We start from the raw sequence: 20,573 nt of genomic DNA on the forward strand, positions 1-20,573 counted from the left end.
TACAGCCGGAAACAGGCCTTTTCGGCCCACCAAGTCCGTGCCGCCCAGTGATCCCCGCACATTAACACTATCCTACACCCACTAGGGACAATTTTTACATTTACCCAGCCAATTAACCTACATACCTGTACGTCTTTGGAGTGTGGGAGGAAACCGAAGATCTCGGAGAAAACCCACGCAGGTCACGGGGAGAACGTACAAACTCCTTACAGTGCAGCACCCGTAGTCAGGATCGAACCTGAGTCTCCGGCGCTGCATTCGCTGTAAAGCAGCAACTCTACCGCTGCGCTACCGTGCCGCCCGATAACTAGTAGAGTTCCCCTGCATTTGGTTCTTGGCCTCAATTGTTTATTATTTATATTCATGATTTGGAGGAGGGAATTAAACATAAGGTTTCCAGTGATACGAAAATAGTTGTTATGATAATGACATCGATTCTGAAGTCGGATATAGGTAGATTGAGTGTAGGAGTGAAAACCTGGCAAATGGAGTTTAGTTTAGAGATACAGAGAAACAGTGTGGAAACAGCCCACCGAGTCAATGCCGACCATTGATCACCTATACACTAGTTTTATGTTATCCCACTTTTGCATCCGACACACTAAGAGAATTTTACAGAAGCCAATTAACCTAAAAACCTGCACATCTGTGGAATGTGGGAGGAAACAAGGGCACCCAGAGAAAACCCACGCTGTCGCAGGGAGACTACAAATTCTGTACAGAGGGCACCTGCAGTCAGGATCAAACCCGGGTCTCTGATGCTGTAAGGCAGCAGCTCAACCCGCTGGATTAATGTCACGCACCTCAGTAAGAGGTATAAAAATGATCTAAATGGAGAACGACTGCAAAAGTGAACTTTGGAGAGTGGGAGGAAACCGAAGATCTCGGAGAAAACCCACGTGGTCACAGGGAGAATGTACAAACTCCGTACGGACAGCACCCGAAGTCAGGATGGAACCCGGGTCTCTGGCACTGCAAGGCAGCAACTCTACCACTACGTCACCATGCCACACCTGTTGTGGAAGGTGTGTTTATAGTAACCGGTAAGGGGTCATTGCTGTTGGCACTCTCTTCCTTACTTTGCAATCACTGCATTCATCAGTAACTCACATAAATGCAACATTTATCCTACACCTTCTGTGAACTGGAATTTTTTTTAGAGGAGATACCTTTGTGAAATGTAACCATTCAGCTCGCCTTTGTGTGTAATTGTATTGGCGGGCTTGTTGAATGTGACATATCCATAGTTCAAGGGTGGACAATGCAAATCTACCTCTAGAGAATACATTCCCGCCAGCATAGGAGGTGTATTGATGCCAAGCAATCCTCAGTTTAAATATCATGACCTTTATTAGATTATACAGTATATGCAACAGAGCTGCAACATGCTGCATTGCATTGCAACTAGCCCAATACAAGCTCAGTCTACAGATTTTAATCAGGACAAATTCCTGATTTCGAGCAAGCCTATGGGAAATGTGGGATCATTTCAGTGTGAGAAGTAGGTTCAGTTGAGAGGTCAAGTGTCTGCACTCTCCATTCCTTAACTCAGCTGTATGAGAGCATGGAAACTGGTCAGTGTGTAAGACATAGGACAGACAATAGACAATAGGTGCAGGAGTAGGCCATTCGGCCCTTCGAGCCAGCACCACCATTCAATGTGATCATGGCTGATCATTCTCAATCAGTACCCCGTTCCTGCCTTCTCCCCATACCCCCTGACTCCGCTATCCTTAAGAGCTCTATCTAGCTCTCTCTTGAATGCATTCAGAGAATTGCCCCCACTGCCTTCTGAGGCAGTGAATTCCACAGATTTACAACTTTCAACTTCCCAAGCACCTTCTCCACAGTAATAGCAACTGTGCTCACTTCTGCCCTGACGCTCTTATATTTCTGGCATGTTGCTAGAGTCTTGGCCAGCTTACCTTCATATTTAATCTTTTCTCTCATTATTGTTCTTTCAGTTGCTTTCTATTGTTTTTTTAAGGCTTCCCAATCCTCCCACTAACCTTTGCCATATTATATGTCTTCTCTTTTGATTTTATGCTGTCTTTGACTTCCTTTGTCAGCCCCGGTTGCCTCATTCTCCGCTAAGTATGTTTCTTCCTCTTTGGGATGAAAAGATCCCGTGTCTTCCCAAGTACTCCCAGAAAGTCCTGCCATTCCTGCTAGGAATCCCTTCCAATCTACTTTAGCCAGCTCCTCCCTCATACCTCTGTAGTTACCTTTACTCAACAGTAATACTGATACATCAGATTTCAGCTTCTCCCTCTCAAACTGGAGGTTGAATTCTATCATATTATGATCACTGCCTCGAAGGGGTTCTTTCAGTTTACGCTCCCTAATCAAAACTGGTTCATTTCACAACAGCAGATCCAGATTTGCCTTTTCCCTAGTGGGGTCAACCACGAGCTGCTCTAAAAAGCCATCTCAGAGGCATTCCACAAATTCCTTCTCTTGGGATCCAGTACCAATTTGATTTTCCCAGTTTACCTGTATATTGAAATCCCCTATGACCACTGCAACATTGCCTCTCTTACAGCCTTTCCTATCTACTGATGTCATTTGTACCCTACATCCTGGCTACTATTCAGAGGCCTGTGTATAACTCCCATAAGGGTCTTTTTACCCTTGCAGCCTCTTAACTCTATCCACAACAATTCTACATCTTGTGATCCTATGTCATTTCTTGCTAAGGATTAGATTTCATTCCTTACCAACAGAGCCACCTCACCCCCTCTGCCCACCCACCTGCTTTTTCCTTGGGTGTTCAGCTCCCAGCTCTGATCCTCTTTCTGCTATGACTCTGTAAAGCGCTCAAAGCTGTACCTGCCAATTTCTAACTGCACTATAAGCTCATCCACCTTGTTTGGTATACTGCTCGCATTTAGATATAACACCTTTAGTTTTGTATTAACCACCCTGGGCCTGTCTACAGCCATAGTCATGTGATTCACCGGGACTCTGGTCCCAGCAGGGTACAGGGTTCCATCGGAACAGCTCCCTCTTTCCATAATACTGATGCCAATGTCCCACAAATTCAAACCCACCCCTCCCACACCAATCTTTGAACAACACGTTTAATTCACATCAACCCGATGCCAATTTGCTTGTGGCTCTAACAGCAATCCAGAGATTATTACTTTTTTGATTATGACCTACACTCTATGCACCTTATCCCAGCTGTGTGAGGACATGGAAAAGGGCAGAGGAGAGGTGTACACTGACGGTAGGAAGTTTATGGCCAGTGCCCAATGAGTAGACCAACACACCATTTACATGGGATTAGATAACTAGTTGTGAATGAAGAACACACAGGGATATGGGAAAAGGCGAGGAAATGGGGTGGGAACAGAAGAATGTATTTTACAGCCCAATCCAGTAGGCTGCTCCAAAAGAAATAAATCCCCTCCATCACCCATCCCTCAAGTATCATTCCCACTGGTTCCTTGGGATCTGTGGTTCCACACACCCATTGTCTTCTTGTTAAAATCTAAATTACTTACATTTAAATTTAGCCAATTTAGGTTTACTAGTAACCTCCCCACTCTGAGAAGCCTGTGGTCTGGACTGCTCTCACAGCCATGGCTGCAAATTGATGATCAGCTGTAATTTTAAGGATGTCCACCAGAAGGATAGGAAGCGATGAGATGCAAATAGATTAAAATACCACATTGTTAGACACAGGTTTCAATATTTATGTAGATCAGTGTTGAACTAATACAGTACGGTAATCCAATCACTGAGAATTCCAAATGGATATCTTTTACATCGATGCAGTCAGTATATCATCTTACTAAGGCATTCCATATTCTAAATGGATCAACATAATTCCACATTTACGTCACACCATAAGTTACTTCCTGTCTTAAGTTATGCTGCATAAACGGTTTCACAATGTCAGTCACCTGAATCCCTCAATTAGATCCCAAAGTATCATTTACTCCAATAAATATTATAAATCAATGGAACCTTCATAATCGAAAACAAGGTTTAATTGATGGGTAAGGAGATTCATTAAATATGCAGAGTTCATACAAGCAAAACAAAGAAGGATCTTTAGAAGCCTTGTCACTGCTCACCAAACTAAGTTCGGTCTGAGCAAACATATCAGTGTCCAAGGACCAGTGGTCCTTGCCACTGAGAAGCCATTCTGACTGCATGTCTCTGTCCCTACAAAGTAAAGCTCTCCAAAACTGACGGGGGAATGGACAGATAATGCACTGGTGTTTTGGCTTCTCTGGTACTAATTATAAAGTATCCATGGTAGTTCACAGACAGTGTTCAGCTTCTTTGACCTCAGTGTGAGCACCATCAAAAAGGTGAGGCTTTGACCGACGGTGGAGAAGTTGCCCGTCCATGCTTCGCTTTAAGCCAGCTTCGCCCCTGACAGGGGGTGAATGGTCCTGCTCTTTCTCCATCTTCTTCCCAGATTCTGGACGTTCTTTTTCCTTTGCAGGCTTGGGATTGAAGGAGCTTCTCATTGCACTGCAGTCATTGCTGTCTTCCACCCTGAGAGACCGAAAGAAAGAGGTCATTCATTTGCAACATACATCTCTGCATGCCTTTAACGACTACAGCTCAAGAGACAGTTGAGAATCAGATGGCAAACCATTGCGATAAATTGAGAAGGGGAGTGGTGGGTGCTGAAAATCTAACTAGAGAGATGCATTAAGGTGGACAAATCCCCAGGACCTGATGAGACCTATCCCAGGTTATTGAAAGAGGCAAAAGACAATCTTTTTCATCTTCTCTAGCCACAGGTGAAGTCCCATAGGACTGGAGAGTAGCTAATATTCTTACTTTGTTAAGATGGGAAATAGAGAGGATCCAGGGAATTATTGGCCAATGAGCCTCATGAAAGTGGTAGGGAAATTATTGGAGAGGATTCTTAGGGATAAGATTTATTCCCATTTGGAAGAGAATGGGTTATTTAGTCAGTCAGCATGGCTTTGTACACAGCAAGTCATGTCCTACTAACCTGATCAAGTTTTTTAAGGAGGTGACAAAGGTGATCGATGAAGGTAGGGCATTGGATGTTGTCTGCATGGATTTTCATAAGGCATTTCATAAAGTCCCCCATGATATCCTGATCCAGAAGATTAACATGCACGGGATTAATAGTGACTTGATTGTATGTGTTCAGCACTGGTTTACTGATAGAATGCAGAGGGTTGTGGTGGAAGGAAAATTTTCAGACTGGAGGTTTATGACCGCTGAAATTCTGCAGGGATCTGTGTTGGGATCTGTGTTGTTTGTGATATATACAAATGATACGGATATAAATGTAGATGAGTTGGTTACGCCAAGGTTGCCCTGGTTCTGGACTCCCCCAACATTGGGAACATGTTTCCTGCCTCTAACGTGTCCAACCCCTGAATAATCTTATATGTTTCGATAAGATCCCCTCTCATCCTTCTAAATTCCAGTGGATACAAGCCTAGTTGCTCCAGTCTTTCAACATATGACAGTCCCACCATTCCGGGAATTAACCTAGTAAGGTAGATATACTGGCTGAAAGTCTGTGACCAGTGCTGTTCCGCATGTTGTTTGTTATATATATATATATACAGACAACTTGGATGTAAATGTAGATGGATTGGCTAGTGAGTTTGCAGTCAATGCCAAGATTGCCGGACCATGTGGAAGGCAGTTGAAGTATACAGAGAACTATAGATCACTACAGAAATGGACAGTGAAATGGCAGGTGGAGTTTAATCCAAGTAAACGTGAGGTGCTGCACTTTGGGATGTCAAATATAAGGGGAAAGTATAAAGTTAATGGAAAGACCCTTAACAGCATTACAGTTCAGATGAGAACTTGGGGTCCAAGTACATAGCCCCCTGAAAATGGCAATATCAGTAGAGAGAGAAGAAAAAGGCAGATGTTTTGCTTGGTTTCTTAGGTTCAGGAACTGAGTATAAAAATCAGGAAGTAGACACAGCTTTAAAGGACTTTTTTTAGGCTGCATTTAGAGTATTACACACAGTTCTATTCAGCCCATTAAAGGAAGGATGCAGAGGCTTTTAAGAGATCGCAGAAGGGGTTTATCAGAATGCTGCCTGATTTAGAGATATTAGCTGTAACGAGAGGTTGGACAAACTTGTTTTCTCAGGAGAGTCCTCGGCTAAGGGAAGACCTCATAGAAGCATATAAAACAATGAGAGGCAGATAGAATAGTCTATCTGCCCCACACGTTAAGGTGAAAGGGGCAAAGTTTAAAGATGTGCGGGCAGGTTCTTTACGCAGAGGGCGGTAAGTCCCTGGAATGCACCACCAGGGGTGGTGGTGGGGAGAGATAAGACAATGGCGTTGAAGGGGCCTTTAGATGGGCACATGGATGTCCAAGGAATGGAGGGGTATGGATCATGTGTAGGCAAATGAGATTAGTTTAGTTTGGCAACATGTTCGGCACAGATGTTGTGGACTGAAGGACCTGTTCCTGTGCTGTACTTTTCTATGTTCTATATTCTAATATCATGGAGAACTACTGATTAAATTTAGCAATGAAAGATTGTCTTGAAACATCAACATTGTTTTGACCTCTCCAGCTCTTTAATTGACTTGGAAAATACATTTGGACAGATATATGAATAGGATGGGTTTAAAGGGATATGGGCCAGGAGCAGACCAAATAGCCCTAGCTGAGAATGCCACCTTGGATGGGCCAAAGGGCCTATTTCCATGCCATATGACTCTAAATAGTTTTAATTTCAGATTTCTAACAATTTATTTTACTTTTTGATACTTATTTGCTCGAAACCATTACTATTCGTACATCCACATTTCTGTTCAGTACTGATTATCTTCATGGTGAAACGTTAACTGAGTTTCTCTCTCCGTTAAGAGAGATGCTGCAAGACTGCTGAGTGCTTCCAGCACTTTCTGTTTTTGTTTCGGATTTCCAACATCTGCACTTTTTAAATGTATTTTCAGTCGCCTACTGATTTATGTTTCTGGATCTGAACATCACTCATTAGGCCAGAATTTGGTGCCCTTGCGAAGAGTGGGATGAGCCACCTTCATAACAATTGCAGTCCTTCTAGTGAAGGAACTCTCAGTGTACTGTTTGTGAGGGTGTTCCAGGATTGAAACCCAGTAACAATGAAACAGCAATAATATTTCTCTTAAGTACTTGGAGGCAAATCAGCAGGTGGTGGTATTCTCGGCCCCTACTGCTTTATTTTCTGTTGGTGATAGCGGATAATGTGTTTGGGAGGTGATGTTGAAGTAGCCAAGAAGACTAACAACAGTGCATTTTGTAGATGGTTTACACTAGCTACAATGTGCCAGTGGTGGGGGGTCAATAAATGTTGAGGGTGGTGGAAGGGATGACATCGAGTGGAGGAGGACCTTTGAAATGGTTTCTGTGCTCTCACCAGATATACCAGTTGTTATCAAGTCCAAGTTTCACACCGCAGGTACCAGCACGAGGCCAGAAGTGTTTTGGAAGCCATCTCTCCATATGAATTATTGATGCTGTGATCTATTGTAGGAGAGAAAAAAATATCATAGTTCTGATAAAAAGTCTTTGACCGGAAACATTAATCCTACTTCTCTTTCCGCAGGTGCTGCCTGACAAGATGAGGGGTTCTAGCCTTTTTGATGTTTATTTCAGATTTTCAGCATCTACAGGTTTTTTTTTCAAAATACGCCACACATGGGTGTGAAAAACAGTTGAAAAAAAACCCTTCATTCATGGAAGGCCTTGAATAAATGGAACGTTTTAATTTAATAAATCTCTTGGGGCGCAATTAGGAATATCTCACAATGTATTAAACTCCTATTTAGTTATAGTACTCTTGCCTCTGATGAGAAGGCTGTGGGTTTTCCCATAAGACTGACATACATCCAAGGGACAGTGAAAGAGGATCAAAAAGGGCTGAAAAGATGGGAATAAAAAGAATCTTGTGATATATATCCAAAGACGTACAGGTATGTAGGTTAATTGACTGGGTAATATGTAAAAATTGTCTCTAGTGTGTGTAGGATAGTGTTAATGTGCGGGGATCGCTGGGCGGCGCGGACTTGGTGGGCCGAAGGGCCTGTTTCCGCACTGTATCTCTAAATATATCAATGTAACTAAAAGTATAAACCAATATGAGCTTTTTGAAACCAGGTGCTGGGAACATTTCTTTAAAAAATAGCAAACATAATGAATGTTATGTTTGTCCATCTTTAACTTCTTCAACTAGATAAAGATCTGTTGGGTTCAGAGAAATCCATAATGAATCTAGGATGGCTAAATACCTGCCATAAAATAACGTCAAGAAAATAACGGCACTTAAGATTTGACATTTCCTCAGGAGCAGATATTACACAGGGTTCGAAAGAAAGCTAATGAATAGACAGTTGTTTCTTCAGCCACAATCTACCAAACTACCCTTGATTCAGGAATTAATCCTTCAGATTCATTATTTAAGAAAGCCTAGAGAGAGGAAGCCTGATATTAAGAACTGATCCAAGATAGCGACAACACTTTGTGCTGGTTACAGGTGGATCTGCAATCACACATTACAATCACTCCACTCTTTTAAACCTTTATTCCAAAGGCAGCATTTCTTACTATGCTCTGTACACTGTGAATGGCTCGATTGTAATCATGTATTGTCTTTCCGCTGACTGGTTAGCATGCTACGAAAGCTTTTCATTGTAACGTGACAATGAACTAAATTAAACTAATATAATAAAGATCCGATTGGAATCTGTACTTAACGAAATATAGGTATATAAAATTACGAGAGGCAGATGGAGTCAGTATGTTTCTCCCAGGGTGGAAATGTTCAACACTAGAGAGGGGAAAGTTTAATGGAGATGTGGGGGCAAGTTTTTGACATAGAGAGTGGTGGGGGCCTGGAATGCATTGTCAGGGGTGGTGGTGGAGGCAGAAACGATAGTGGCATTTAAGAGGCTTTTAGATAGGCATTTTGAAGTACAGGGAATAGAGGGATATGATTCATGGGCAGGCAGATGAGAGCAGTTAGGCATCATGTTCAGCACAAATATCGTGAGCCGAAGGGGCCTGTTCCTGTGCTGCACTTTGCTATGTTCTAAAGACTGATTGAGCACTTAGAAAATGTTGAGTTCATCATGAGAATAAACATGATTTGTAAAGAATTGACCATATCTGACAAACGTATCTTTTGAGAAAGCTGCGTGGCTACAAAAGGTTTGTGTAGCCACAGGGCCAGCAACCGTGAGTCATGAGCCAGGTACAATGAGATCTGACCCAATGTCTACAGCAATATCAAAAGACATTACATGGGGACATGGTCAAACCAAATTTAAAGGGACATGGAGCTTTGCAAGTGGATGGAGTTCCGATATGACCTATTTCTACTTCAAGGACTCTAATTGGACATCACGCAGATATTTTTTCTGCAATGCCACACTTGAGTTGATGTCTTTTAAATGAGATATTAAACCATGGCCCCTTCTGTCCTTTCAAGTGGACTTGAACAATTCGATTAAGGTATTTCAAAGAAAATCAGATGAGTTCTTGATGTGCACTTCAAAATTTATCCTTCAGAAGCTATCTATAAGAAAGGAGGAAGGAACTGCAGATGCTAGTTTAAGCCGAAGGTAGACAAAAGATGCTGGAGTAACTCAGCAGGACAGGCAGCATCTCTGGAGAGAAGGAATGGGTGACATTTTGGGTCGAGACCCTTAGATTATTATTTATGAGAGCTTGCTATGCATAAAATGGCTGCCATGTTCCCTAAACTAAAATACTGATAACCACTTTGAGATGACCAAAGTAGTGATGAATGGTAAATAAATGCAAAATATCCTTTCTTTCGCAAATGCTTTTGCCCGCTGGGAGCCATTTAGGTTTATTGACATTATGCAAGGTCAACGTATTGATGACTATGCTCCAATAGACAAATAAATGTTTATGAACCGAGCACAAACAGACAAATAAATATATATATAAACCTAGTACCTGAGCTCGCCAGAGTACATCACGTTTCTTCATCACCTGCCGGAGTGTATGGGCAATCAAGAAGATGAAGAGAATGACCATCAACTGGAAAGTCATCATAATGTAGGACACATATAAAATCTTGACCATGAAAGGTGTGTGCTTCTCATAGTTCAGTGGGATATCGAGGAGTCCAAAAAAGAGCATGAAGACGAGGAATATCAGATTCTTAAAGCCATTAAAACGAACCCATTGGGCAGGATCAAGCTCTTGGAATGATAAATGTAATGCTGAAATAAAAAGAAATCATTATCAACACCAATCTCCAAACCTAATGGGATGACATGGATGTGTTATATAGGGAGTTAAAAAAAAACATTTGACAAATGCCACATGAACATCAATGAGGAATCTAGTTCACAATCACTTTCCTACATTCCTGCAATTTCCTCTTCATTAAAGTTATCATACAATTCCCTTTTGCACTATTGAATCTGTATCTTACAGTAGATCCCAATCATAACCATCAGTTAAGTTTACAGATACAGAGTGGAAATAGGTTCTGCGGCCCACCGGGTCCACGCTGACAATGGATCACCCGTTCACATTAGTTCTGTTATCCCACTTTTGCATCCACATCCTACACACAAGGGGTAATTCACATTGACCAATTAACCTACAAACCTGAATGTGTTTGAAATGTGGAAGAAAACCAGAGCACCTAGATGAAACCCACACGGTCACAGGGAGAATGTGCAAACTCCACACAGACAGCACCTGAGGTCAGTATTGAACCTGGGTCTCTGGTGCTGTGAAGCAGCAGCTCTACCACTGTGCTGTCCATTCACAGAAAACACTCTGAGGATTAAGATCTTAAATGGAATAGAGGAACAGAAATAAGTTAATGGGTAGATACACCAGTCAACAAAGCAGCAGAGCAGAGAGATGGCTTTAAGAGGAAGTATTGAGGTGGATTTGATGGAGTCAGTTTACATGTTATAATTGTGATGGTTTGATTCCAATGTAAATTCTACGTTAAATAAAATAGCAAAAGTAGGGAAAATAGTCCATCAAATTCTAACCAATATCAGACAGCACATCACATTGGGGGAACAATTACACGCATTAATAAAAAATAATGAAGAGAGATTTAACTAGATTTACCTGTGGTAAATCCGATCAGCACCAACAGCATTAATATTACAAATGCTAAAAATTTCTCCAAAATAACCTGTGGAATAAATAAAGAAAATTGTTAATGAATATATTCTCTAATGAGCTGAACTTTCAGATAACTGTGATCTGTCTGTAGTGTGAACAAGAACAAATCTTTGCAGGAACAGATATTGGAAATTGCTAATGAATTATCCAACTATCTAACTGTAATCTATATACAGACATAAAACACTTTCCTTAAAATGCCGGAGCAGTAAATGTTATGTGAATGTATTGATCTTGATTAACAATCACTGTCATTTATGGTCAAGGATATTTTAAAGTTTTCCCAAGTAGATTGGCTTGATGGAAAATAAAGATTATTACACAGCTGAATCGTTAAAGACCACACACGCACACACACACACAAACAAACATTTAAATTAAATATTCGATTAATTTACCTTTTGGAGCAGGATGGCAAAATACCCAAGAATCCTGAATCCTCGAGCAAAGAACATGGAATTGCACCAAGCCAGAGCAATGGCAATGGCCATGAAGAACCCCTCCACACCGGCACTCGTCAGTCGAAGAATGGAAATCAATAACACCAGTAATGCATAGCAGATGCTGTTGAGGGAGGAAGACAATGGTTAAATGAGTGGGTAAACTCTGGTAAAGCTTATTGTTGGGAAATATGAAATCATTAACTTAGAGCCAAAGAAAGATAAATCGGAATATCTAAAAGGTAAAAAATGGACAAAATTGCCTCTTGTTCCCCCTTAGAGTTCCCATTTTTGATCACTTTCCAGTGCAAATGTTGGAGGAGTGCACATCCAGATAAATTGTAAAAAGTCTATCTACACTCCTTCCCACCCTGTCTCCTGCAAAAAGTCTATCCCCTACCCCCAATTCCTCCGACTACGCCGCATCTGCGTCCAGGATGAGGTGTTTCACACTAGGGCATCAGAGATGTCCTCATTCTTTAGGAAACAGGGCTTCTCCTCTTCCATTATAGATGAGGCTCTCACTAGGGCCTCCTCTATATCCCCCAGCTCCGCTCTTGCTCCCCCTCCCCCCATTCGTACAAGGACAGAGTCCCCCTTGTCCTCACCTTCCACCCCATCAGCCAGCATATCCAACAAATTATCCTCCAACATTTCTGTCACCTCCAATGGGATCCCACTACTGGCACATTTTCCCATCTCCTCCCCTTTCTGTTTTCCACAGAGACCGTTCCCTTCGTAACTCCCTGGTCCACTCGTCCCTTCCTACCCAAACCACCCCCTCCCCAGGCACTTTCCCCTGCAACCGCAGGAGATGCAACACCTGCCCCCTCGACTCCATCCAAGGACCCAAACAGTCTTTCCAGGTGAGGCAGAGGTTCAGCTGCACCTCCTCCAACCTCATCTATTGTATCCGCTGTTCCAGATGTCAACTTCACTACATTGGTGAGACCAAACGCAGGCTCGGCGATCGTTTCGCTCAACACCTTTGCTCAGTCCGCCTTAACCAACCTGATCTCACGGTGGCTGAGCACTTCAACTCCCCTTCCCACTCCCAGTCTGACCTTTCTGTCATGGGCCTCCCCCAGTGTCATAGTGAGGCCCACCACAAATTGGAGGAACAGCACCTCATATTTCGCTTGGGCAGCTTACAGCCCAACGGTATGAACATTGACTTCTCTAACTTTAGATAGCTCCTCTGTCCCTCCCTTCCCCTCCCCTTCCCAGTTCTCCCACTGTCTTCCTGTCTCCACCTATATCCTTTCTTTGTCCACCCCCCCTCCCCGACATCAGTCAGAAGAAGGGTCTCGACCCGAAACGTCACCCATTCCTTCTCTCCAGAGATGCTGCCTGACCCGCTGAGTTACTCCAGCATTTTCTGATACCCAGATAAATTGTGCTGTTCTCAGCGTCAACATCCATGTAACAAAAAAAAAAACCAGAGGGAAAGGATTGGAAATTGCTTATGGTGGGGGAGCTCGTCGTAACCAAAATCCTGCTGAAAGCAGTAGTTTCTTTTTAAAAGTGTGGAGCGATTGAGAGACGGATCAGTTTGAGAACAGAGACTCAGAGAATGTGGGGGGGAGGGGGGGGAAACAGCTTCAGACGTTCCTCCAAAAACAGATCAATAAAAGAGCTGTTACATGGAAAGCAGGAATCGGAAAACAGTTCATAAAGCCTTACAATACTGATTGCTATTCAACCAATCATGGTTTGGTCAAAACCTACACAGACAAATCCAATGCATCATACTCTCAATAAATATACTTTTTTTTCAAGCACATATCCATTATTGCATTTCTGGAAATTACAAAACAAAATCTTCCCATCTCCTCATAAGAATGATGACAAGCTGAGTCATAAATGATTCAGAAGGAAAGTGTTAAAAATGGAAATATAAAATATCTGCAGTTAACACCCCAATATCATACTTAATTAGAATACTACTATTATTCTACTTACATTACAACATGGAATGGGCCTCCAAGAACAGTTTTCCCAAAATATCCTGATGTTCCATACCGTAAGAGGTCAACAATCTAGGGAGAGGTAATCAAAATATGCATCTCACAAATGTAATTTTTTGATATTTAGGGTGGCAGCTTTCACTTTCAGCAATGCAGGAACCTGGAAAATTTAGTTCAGAAGTGACAGCCACTGCCCAGTATCCAGGCTGATGTCTATCCCTCAGCCAACACCAGAACAGAAACAATTAACCAATCAACTTGCACGTCGTTAGGATGTAGAGGGAAACCAGAGAATTCAAAGTAAGCCTATGCGTTCACAGGGAAAACTCCACACATACAGGACCCGAGGTCAGGATTGAACCTGGTTTAAGGGGAAATATTTAATAGTTTTCACACAGAAGGTGGTGGGTGTAAGGAATGAGGTGTGGGAGGAGGTGGTTGCGGCAGGCACTGTAAAAACATTTAAAAAACATTTGAACTGATACATGGATAGGAAGGTTTTGAAGGGATATGGGCCAAACTCGGGCAGGTGTGACTAATGTATATGGGGCACTCGCATGGGCCCTAGCTACGCCTGCCTCTTTGTCGGGTACGTCGAACAATCCCTGTTCCAGACGTACACTGGCCCCATCCCCGAACTCTACCTCCGCTACATCGACGACTGCATTGGTGCTACCTCTTGCACCCATGCAGAACTCACTGACTTTATACACTTCACCTCCAATTTCCATCCTGCCCTTAAATATACCTGGACTATCTCTGACATCTCCCTCCCGTTTCTGGACCTCACCATCTCCATCACAGGAGAAAAACTAGTGACTGACATTTATTACAAGCCCACCGACTCGCACAGCTATCTGGACTACACTTCTTCCCACCCGGTCCCCTGCAAAAAGTCTATCCCCTACTCCCAATTCCTCCGTCTACGCCGCATCTGCGCCCGGGATGAGGTGTTTCAGACTAGGGCTTCCGAGATGTCCTCGTTTTTCAGAAAACGGGGCTTCCCCTCCTCCATAATAGATGAGGCTCTCACTAGGGTCTCTTCTACATCCCGCAGCTCCGCTCTTGCTCCCCATCCCCCCACTCGCAACAAGGACAGGATCCCCCTCGTTCTCACCTTCCACCCCACCAGCCAGCGGATCCAACATATCATCCACCAACATTTCCGTCACCTACAACAGGACCCCACCACTGGCCATATCTTCCCATCCCCTCCCCTCTCTGCATTCCGCAGAGACCGATCCCTCCGCAAATCCCTGGTCCACTCGTCCCTTCCTACCCAAACCACCCTAACCCCGGGCACTTTCCCTTGCAACCGCACGAGATGCAACACCTGTCCCTTTACCTCCCCCCTCAACTCCATCAAAGGACCCAAACATTCTTTCCAGGTGAGACAGAGGTTCACCTGCACCTCCTCCAACCTCATCTATTGCATCCGCTGCTCTCGATGTCAACTCATCTATATCGGCGAAACCAAGCGCAGGCTCGGCGATCGCTTCGCTGAACACCTGCGCTCGGTCCGCATTAACGCAACTGATCTCCCGGTGGCCCAGCACTTTAACTCCCCCTCCCATTCCCAGTCTGACCTCTCTGTCATGGGCCTCCTCCAGTGCCATAGTGAGGCCCGCCGGAAATTGGAGGAGCAGCACCTCATATTTCGCCTGGGCAGTTTGCGGCCCGGTGGTATGAACGTCGACTTCTCCAACTTCAGATAGCTCCTCTGTCCCTCCCTTCCCCTCCTCCTTCCCAGATCTCCCTCTATCTTCCTGTCTCCACCTATATCCTTCCTTTGTCCCACCCCCGACATCAGTCTGAAGAAGGGTCTCGACCCGAAACGTCACCCATTCCTTCTCTCCCGAGATGCTGCCTGACCTGCTGAGTTACTCCAGCATTTTGTGAATAAATGTATATGGGGCATCTTGGTCAGCATGAGTAAGTTGGGCTGATGGGTCTGTTTCCATGCTGTTTGACTCTATGACTATCTGTGACTGTAGGGACATATTGAACTCTACCAGTCAAGTTTTGATTTGCCTTTTATTGATTTCTAACTTGCTGCAATATTTTTTAAAGACAATGCTCACTTCCTTTCATCACACAAAGAAAGAAAAAATGTTCTTACTTCGGCAAGAAGGATAACAATGGCTCCAAAGACAGAAATGATTTCCCCCGCTAAACGAATATAATCTTCTTTTGATATATAGCAGAGCTGGAAACAAGAGGCAGAGATTAAATGGCTCAAAGATGAAAAGAGTAATTGTCATTATTTCATTACAGATAGCAGATCTTATGGCATCACCTTACTGACACACAATTGGTTTTTGATAGGACTAGAAAAGTGAGCACTGTTGTGGTCCCTATATTCAGCCACATTGTGGAATCTCTTTGGTACATTTAATAATATTTCATTAAGTAAGTTTCAAAAGAACAGAAAGTCCTTATAAAAGCTCCTGTGAGTCAGTGGGATAAACATTCTTTCCCATGTCATAGTTTTCATGATCATTTGGGTGAATTTTGAATACAAGGGCTCCATGGTAAAACTGCACTCTCCTCAAAGTTGTCATAAAGTCATGTGGTAGGAGTAGAATTAGGCAATTCAGCCCATCGTCTATTCCACCATTCAATCATGGCTGATCTATCTCGCCCTCTTAACCCCATTCTCCTGCCTTCTTCCAATAACCTCTGACATCTCTACTAATCAAAAATCTATCTATCTCTGCCTTAAAAAATATCCATTGACTTGGCCTCCACAACCTTCTTTGGCAATTCCACGGATTCACCACCCTCTGACTAAACCCTCATCTCCTTCCTAAAAGTATGTCCTTTAATTCTGAGGCTATGACCTCTAGTCCTACACTCTCCCACTAGTGGAAACATCCTCTCCACATCCACTCTATCCAAGCCTTTCACTATTCTGTATGTTTCAACGAGGACCCCCTCATCCTTCTAAAATCCAGCGAGTACAGGCCCAGTGCCGACAAATGCTCATCATAAGTTAACCTACTCATTACTGGGATAATTCTTGTAAACCTCCTCTGGACCCTCTCCAGACCCAGCACATCCTTCCTCAGGTATGGTGCCCAAAATTGCTCATAATATTCCAAATGCGGCCTTACCAGCACCTTATAGAGCCTCAGTATTACAACCCTGTTTTTGTATACAAACCTTCTTGAAATAAATGCTAGCATTGAGTTTGCTTTCTTTCCTGGGAATTCTGAGCAAGTTGCATGCTATGGCAAGCAGTGTTTCTATGAATGATGTCTTTCCTCATGTGATACTTGAGGAACACTACGCTGAAATTGGATCCTATTTGATTATGAAACATTGTGGATCATCCACATGGAAGCACCTTTCCACAGTGTCCTGTTCACAGAAGCTGCAGAACATAAAAGGCCTCTCAGCCACTTTCTACTCAGCAATGTAACACGTTGCGCATGGGTTTGAAGGCAATCAGAAGTACTTTCCAAAGATAATTCCATAGTTAATTGTAAGCTGGGCTATGCTGCACAGTCTGCTCTTGCCCTATGGTTGGCAGCAGGAGAGGAGGTAGAGCAGGTGTCAACAATGACAAAGGGACCTCTATGGACACATTGCTAGGTGTATCTTTTGGCCAGTGCTTTTTGGAGATTCCGCCAAAGTCTCATGCCCAGGTACGGAGTTAATAACTAAACTAAATGACCACCCACCTTGACCCTACATGGCTTTGTGATTGGTTAGACAAGACATCATATGGTGTTTCAATGTTGAACTGGGAGTATCCACTTGATGCAAGAGACATCATCTACACTTGCTTATCTATGTTCACACTCCATGGTGCAAGAACTTTGGAGGGATGCAAACAGAAGGGCATAGCATTTCCCAGTCAATGACTGGATTTCTCAACTGTTTAAGAAACTGAGATTGCAGCAGAGAAGGGAACCTGTTCTTATCTTGTCGAGCTGTCTCTCTCTGAACAGGGCATAGAGTTGATGGATGTGAGCCATTCCACCAAAAATACCTTGTTTCAATCTGAAAGGGTCCCGACCTGAAACATCATCTATCCATGTACTTCAGAGATGCTGCCTAAACCAATGAGTTACTCCAGTACTTTGTATTTTACATTGTTTCAAGCATGCTTCAATGCCAAGAATGTGCATGAAATGAAAATGTCTGGGTGTACCAAGACTTCTTTGCATTATGCTGTCAATAATGAAATGGCGGCCATGAAAACATGTGGATAGGTCTCATCCTCACACCACCTCTTTATTACCTATTCCCATGCAGCGTGCAAATTAGTGCACCTGTCTGATACGGCCAGTTACAGAGCTTAGTAAAGGTCACTCTACAATTATCATAAAATATTCCCAAATTAGTACCATGCCAGAACGTCACAGAATAATTTTCCTCACTCTAACACCCACAAAGTCAGGTTCAGAAGAGGTCTGCACATTTTCTCTCCCAATCAAATCCAGCCCAGGTATATTATGGGATTTGAGGCTACAGTGTGCTCCTTTGCTTCCTGTTGATTTCAAGCTAGGTTGTCGGCTTAATATTGTCATGGATGAGTGATTTTATACTTTCATATTAATTCAGCACCATGGCATCTGCACTGACCATTAACTCTGAGCATTTATGCTAATCCAACAATTTTAATCTACCCATTTCCACTCATTTACACAAGGGGCAATTTACAGTGGCAAATTAATCTTCCAACCCGTACATCTTTGGGATGTGGGAGAAAACCAGAGCACCCAGCGGGTCCCTGAGTGGTCACAGGAGGAACATGCAAACTCTACATCAATAGCACTGGAAGTCAAGATTGACCTGGGTAACTGGAGCTGTGAAGTGACTGCTCCACCAGTTATCCACTGTGCTTCTTTGTCATGAATTTGTTCAGGGCACATGGTGGAAAAGAGTGTTTTACTCGCTTCCATCCTTAGAATGGTTAGTACATGTGAATCACCCAGTCTTGCCTGGGGATAGAGGGCTTATCCAGGCTGGAGATAGCCTAGCTGAGTCACGCAGATGGAATAGCAACATAATTCAAACTCAGTCCCTAGAACCAGAAACGATCTACCTAAGTGCACCATCATGCTTCTTTAGTTCAAATTCTTGGTGAGTAAAGAAAGTTCTTGAGAAATAGATAACTGCCCTTCAATGGAGAGTTTTCAAGGTTAGCAATTCCAGTGGGAAGTCACTTCATTCCTGAATGTAGCAACTGCCCTTACATCTCCTTAGTAGGGCTACTATTGGAAAGTCCACCCAAGAATTACCCACTGCAGTTAAAAGAGCCACAACAATCCATTGCCACAATGTAATGGTACTAACATCGAATGGTGCCTCTTCCAAAATCTGGGTATCTCTTGGGTCTGTGACATTGTCCCGCCGTGGTACAAGAGGACGAAACATGCAGCAGGAGGTAAATATGATGATATGAATAAAGTATATGGAAGCAAGGATTCGGAAATAATATTTTCCATATTTGTTCCACTTGAAGTGAATCAGTGTCTTGATTGCAGGGATGTTCAGAAACTCCAAGGCCTGCAAGAAACAGACAAAAGCAGAAAGGCTCAGCAATTAGCCTTCAATCAGCCATCTTCAGCAACAGTTGGTTCTGTTCAGAACTCATTGTCTCACCTCATCTTCATTACTACGCAGGATGAGTTCAAGGACTGAGTGGTCATCATCCCAAGAGTCAATGCCGGAGAGGTCACAGAAAGTGCCGGAGATAGTCTTGAAAAAGCATTGAATGTGATGCTCTCTCTTTTTCATTAAATGTTGAAAGAGCTGCAAAAGATAATACAAATCCAACATATTATCTACTGCTATCTTATATCGGATTGGAAAGGGGATGTTTGAGAATGGCTATAGATAGTCAACTATTCCATATGATAAGGTGGTGTTCTAAATGTGTGTATGCAAGTGGATTGCAATCAAACTAATTGCAATCAGAGCTCACTATCATCTACCAAAAGCATTCACAGATTGAGGGGAGTTGATCATTGCCAGCTTCTGTTCTCCACAACCAACAGTCTCCCACCCTCTTAGTACTCATCCAGAATTACTAGTTTGAAAAATTCAAGGGATTCTTGTACTTAATGCGTCACCATGTATTTAGTTTATCCCTTATTCTTCTCCTCAAAAACCCATCCTTAACCCTGTTCTTGTAAACCTCCCTTTCATTTCTATCGTATCTGACCCAGTTATTGATTTTGAAATCCACACCTGTTTTTCCCCAAATCCCTGTTAATTTATCCCAGTCATGACCACTCCCTGCCAGAGCTCTGAAATGATCCTGTAAGAAAATAACTGCAGATGCTGGTACAAATCGAAGGTATTTATTCACAAAATGCTGGAGTAACTCAGCAGGTCAGGCAGCATCTCAGGAGAGAAGGAATGGGTGACGTTTCGGGTCGAGACCCTTCTTCAGTCTGAAGATCAACTACTTCAACCATCATCCTCTTGTCACCAATATCAACCAATTGATCATTACCTCAAACTGAACCAGACACTTTGCATCTTTGGCAGCCATTCTGTCATATGTTGAAAAACTGGAGCGACTAGGCTTGTATACACTGGAATTTAGAAGGATGAGAGGAGATCTTATCGAAACGGATAAGATTATTAGGGGTTGGACACGTTAGAGGCAGGAAACATGTTCTCAATGTTGGGGGAGTCCAGAACAAGGGGCCACAGTTTAAGAATAAGGGGTAGGCCATTTAAAACTGAGATGAGGAAAAACTTTTTCAGTCAGAGAGTTGTGAATCTGTGGAATTCTCTGCCTCAGAAGGCAGTGGAGGCCAATTCTCTGAATGCATTCAAGAGAGAGCTAGATAGAGCTCTTAAGGATAGCGGAGTCAGGGGGTATGGGGAGAAGGCAGGAACGGGGTACTGATTGAGAATGATCAGCCATGATCACATTGAATGGCGGTGCTGGCTCGAAGGGCCGAATGGCCTCCTCCTGCACCTATTGTCTATTGTCTATTCTGCCTCAAACTACTTTGTGGCAACTCTCATCCATGACTCTGGACGTCATCATTCCAATGT

General features: G+C 43.1%; 1 protein-coding gene across 1 annotated transcript in view; it reads right to left on the reverse strand.

Moving 5' to 3' along the window:
* Positions 1-3,553: 3,553 nt before the first annotated feature.
* LOC144594914 (transient receptor potential cation channel subfamily V member 5-like) overlaps positions 3,554-20,573 on the reverse strand; it is a 67,074-nt gene continuing 50,054 nt past the window's right edge. The window contains exons 8-16 of the mRNA XM_078401843.1: positions 19,164-19,313; positions 18,855-19,067; positions 15,670-15,756; positions 13,546-13,622; positions 11,542-11,707; positions 11,087-11,153; positions 9,944-10,212; positions 7,380-7,486; positions 3,554-4,512 (exon numbers count right to left, since the gene is read on the reverse strand). Of these exons, the coding sequence (XP_078257969.1) occupies positions 4,272-4,512; positions 7,380-7,486; positions 9,944-10,212; positions 11,087-11,153; positions 11,542-11,707; positions 13,546-13,622; positions 15,670-15,756; positions 18,855-19,067; positions 19,164-19,313 (1,377 nt within the window). The 3' untranslated portion in view covers positions 3,554-4,271. The remainder of the gene's footprint in view (positions 4,513-7,379; positions 7,487-9,943; positions 10,213-11,086; positions 11,154-11,541; positions 11,708-13,545; positions 13,623-15,669; positions 15,757-18,854; positions 19,068-19,163; positions 19,314-20,573) is intronic.

This window comes from Rhinoraja longicauda, chromosome 6 (genome assembly GCF_053455715.1).
Source record: "Rhinoraja longicauda isolate Sanriku21f chromosome 6, sRhiLon1.1, whole genome shotgun sequence".
NCBI lineage: Eukaryota > Metazoa > Chordata > Chondrichthyes > Rajiformes > Arhynchobatidae > Rhinoraja > Rhinoraja longicauda.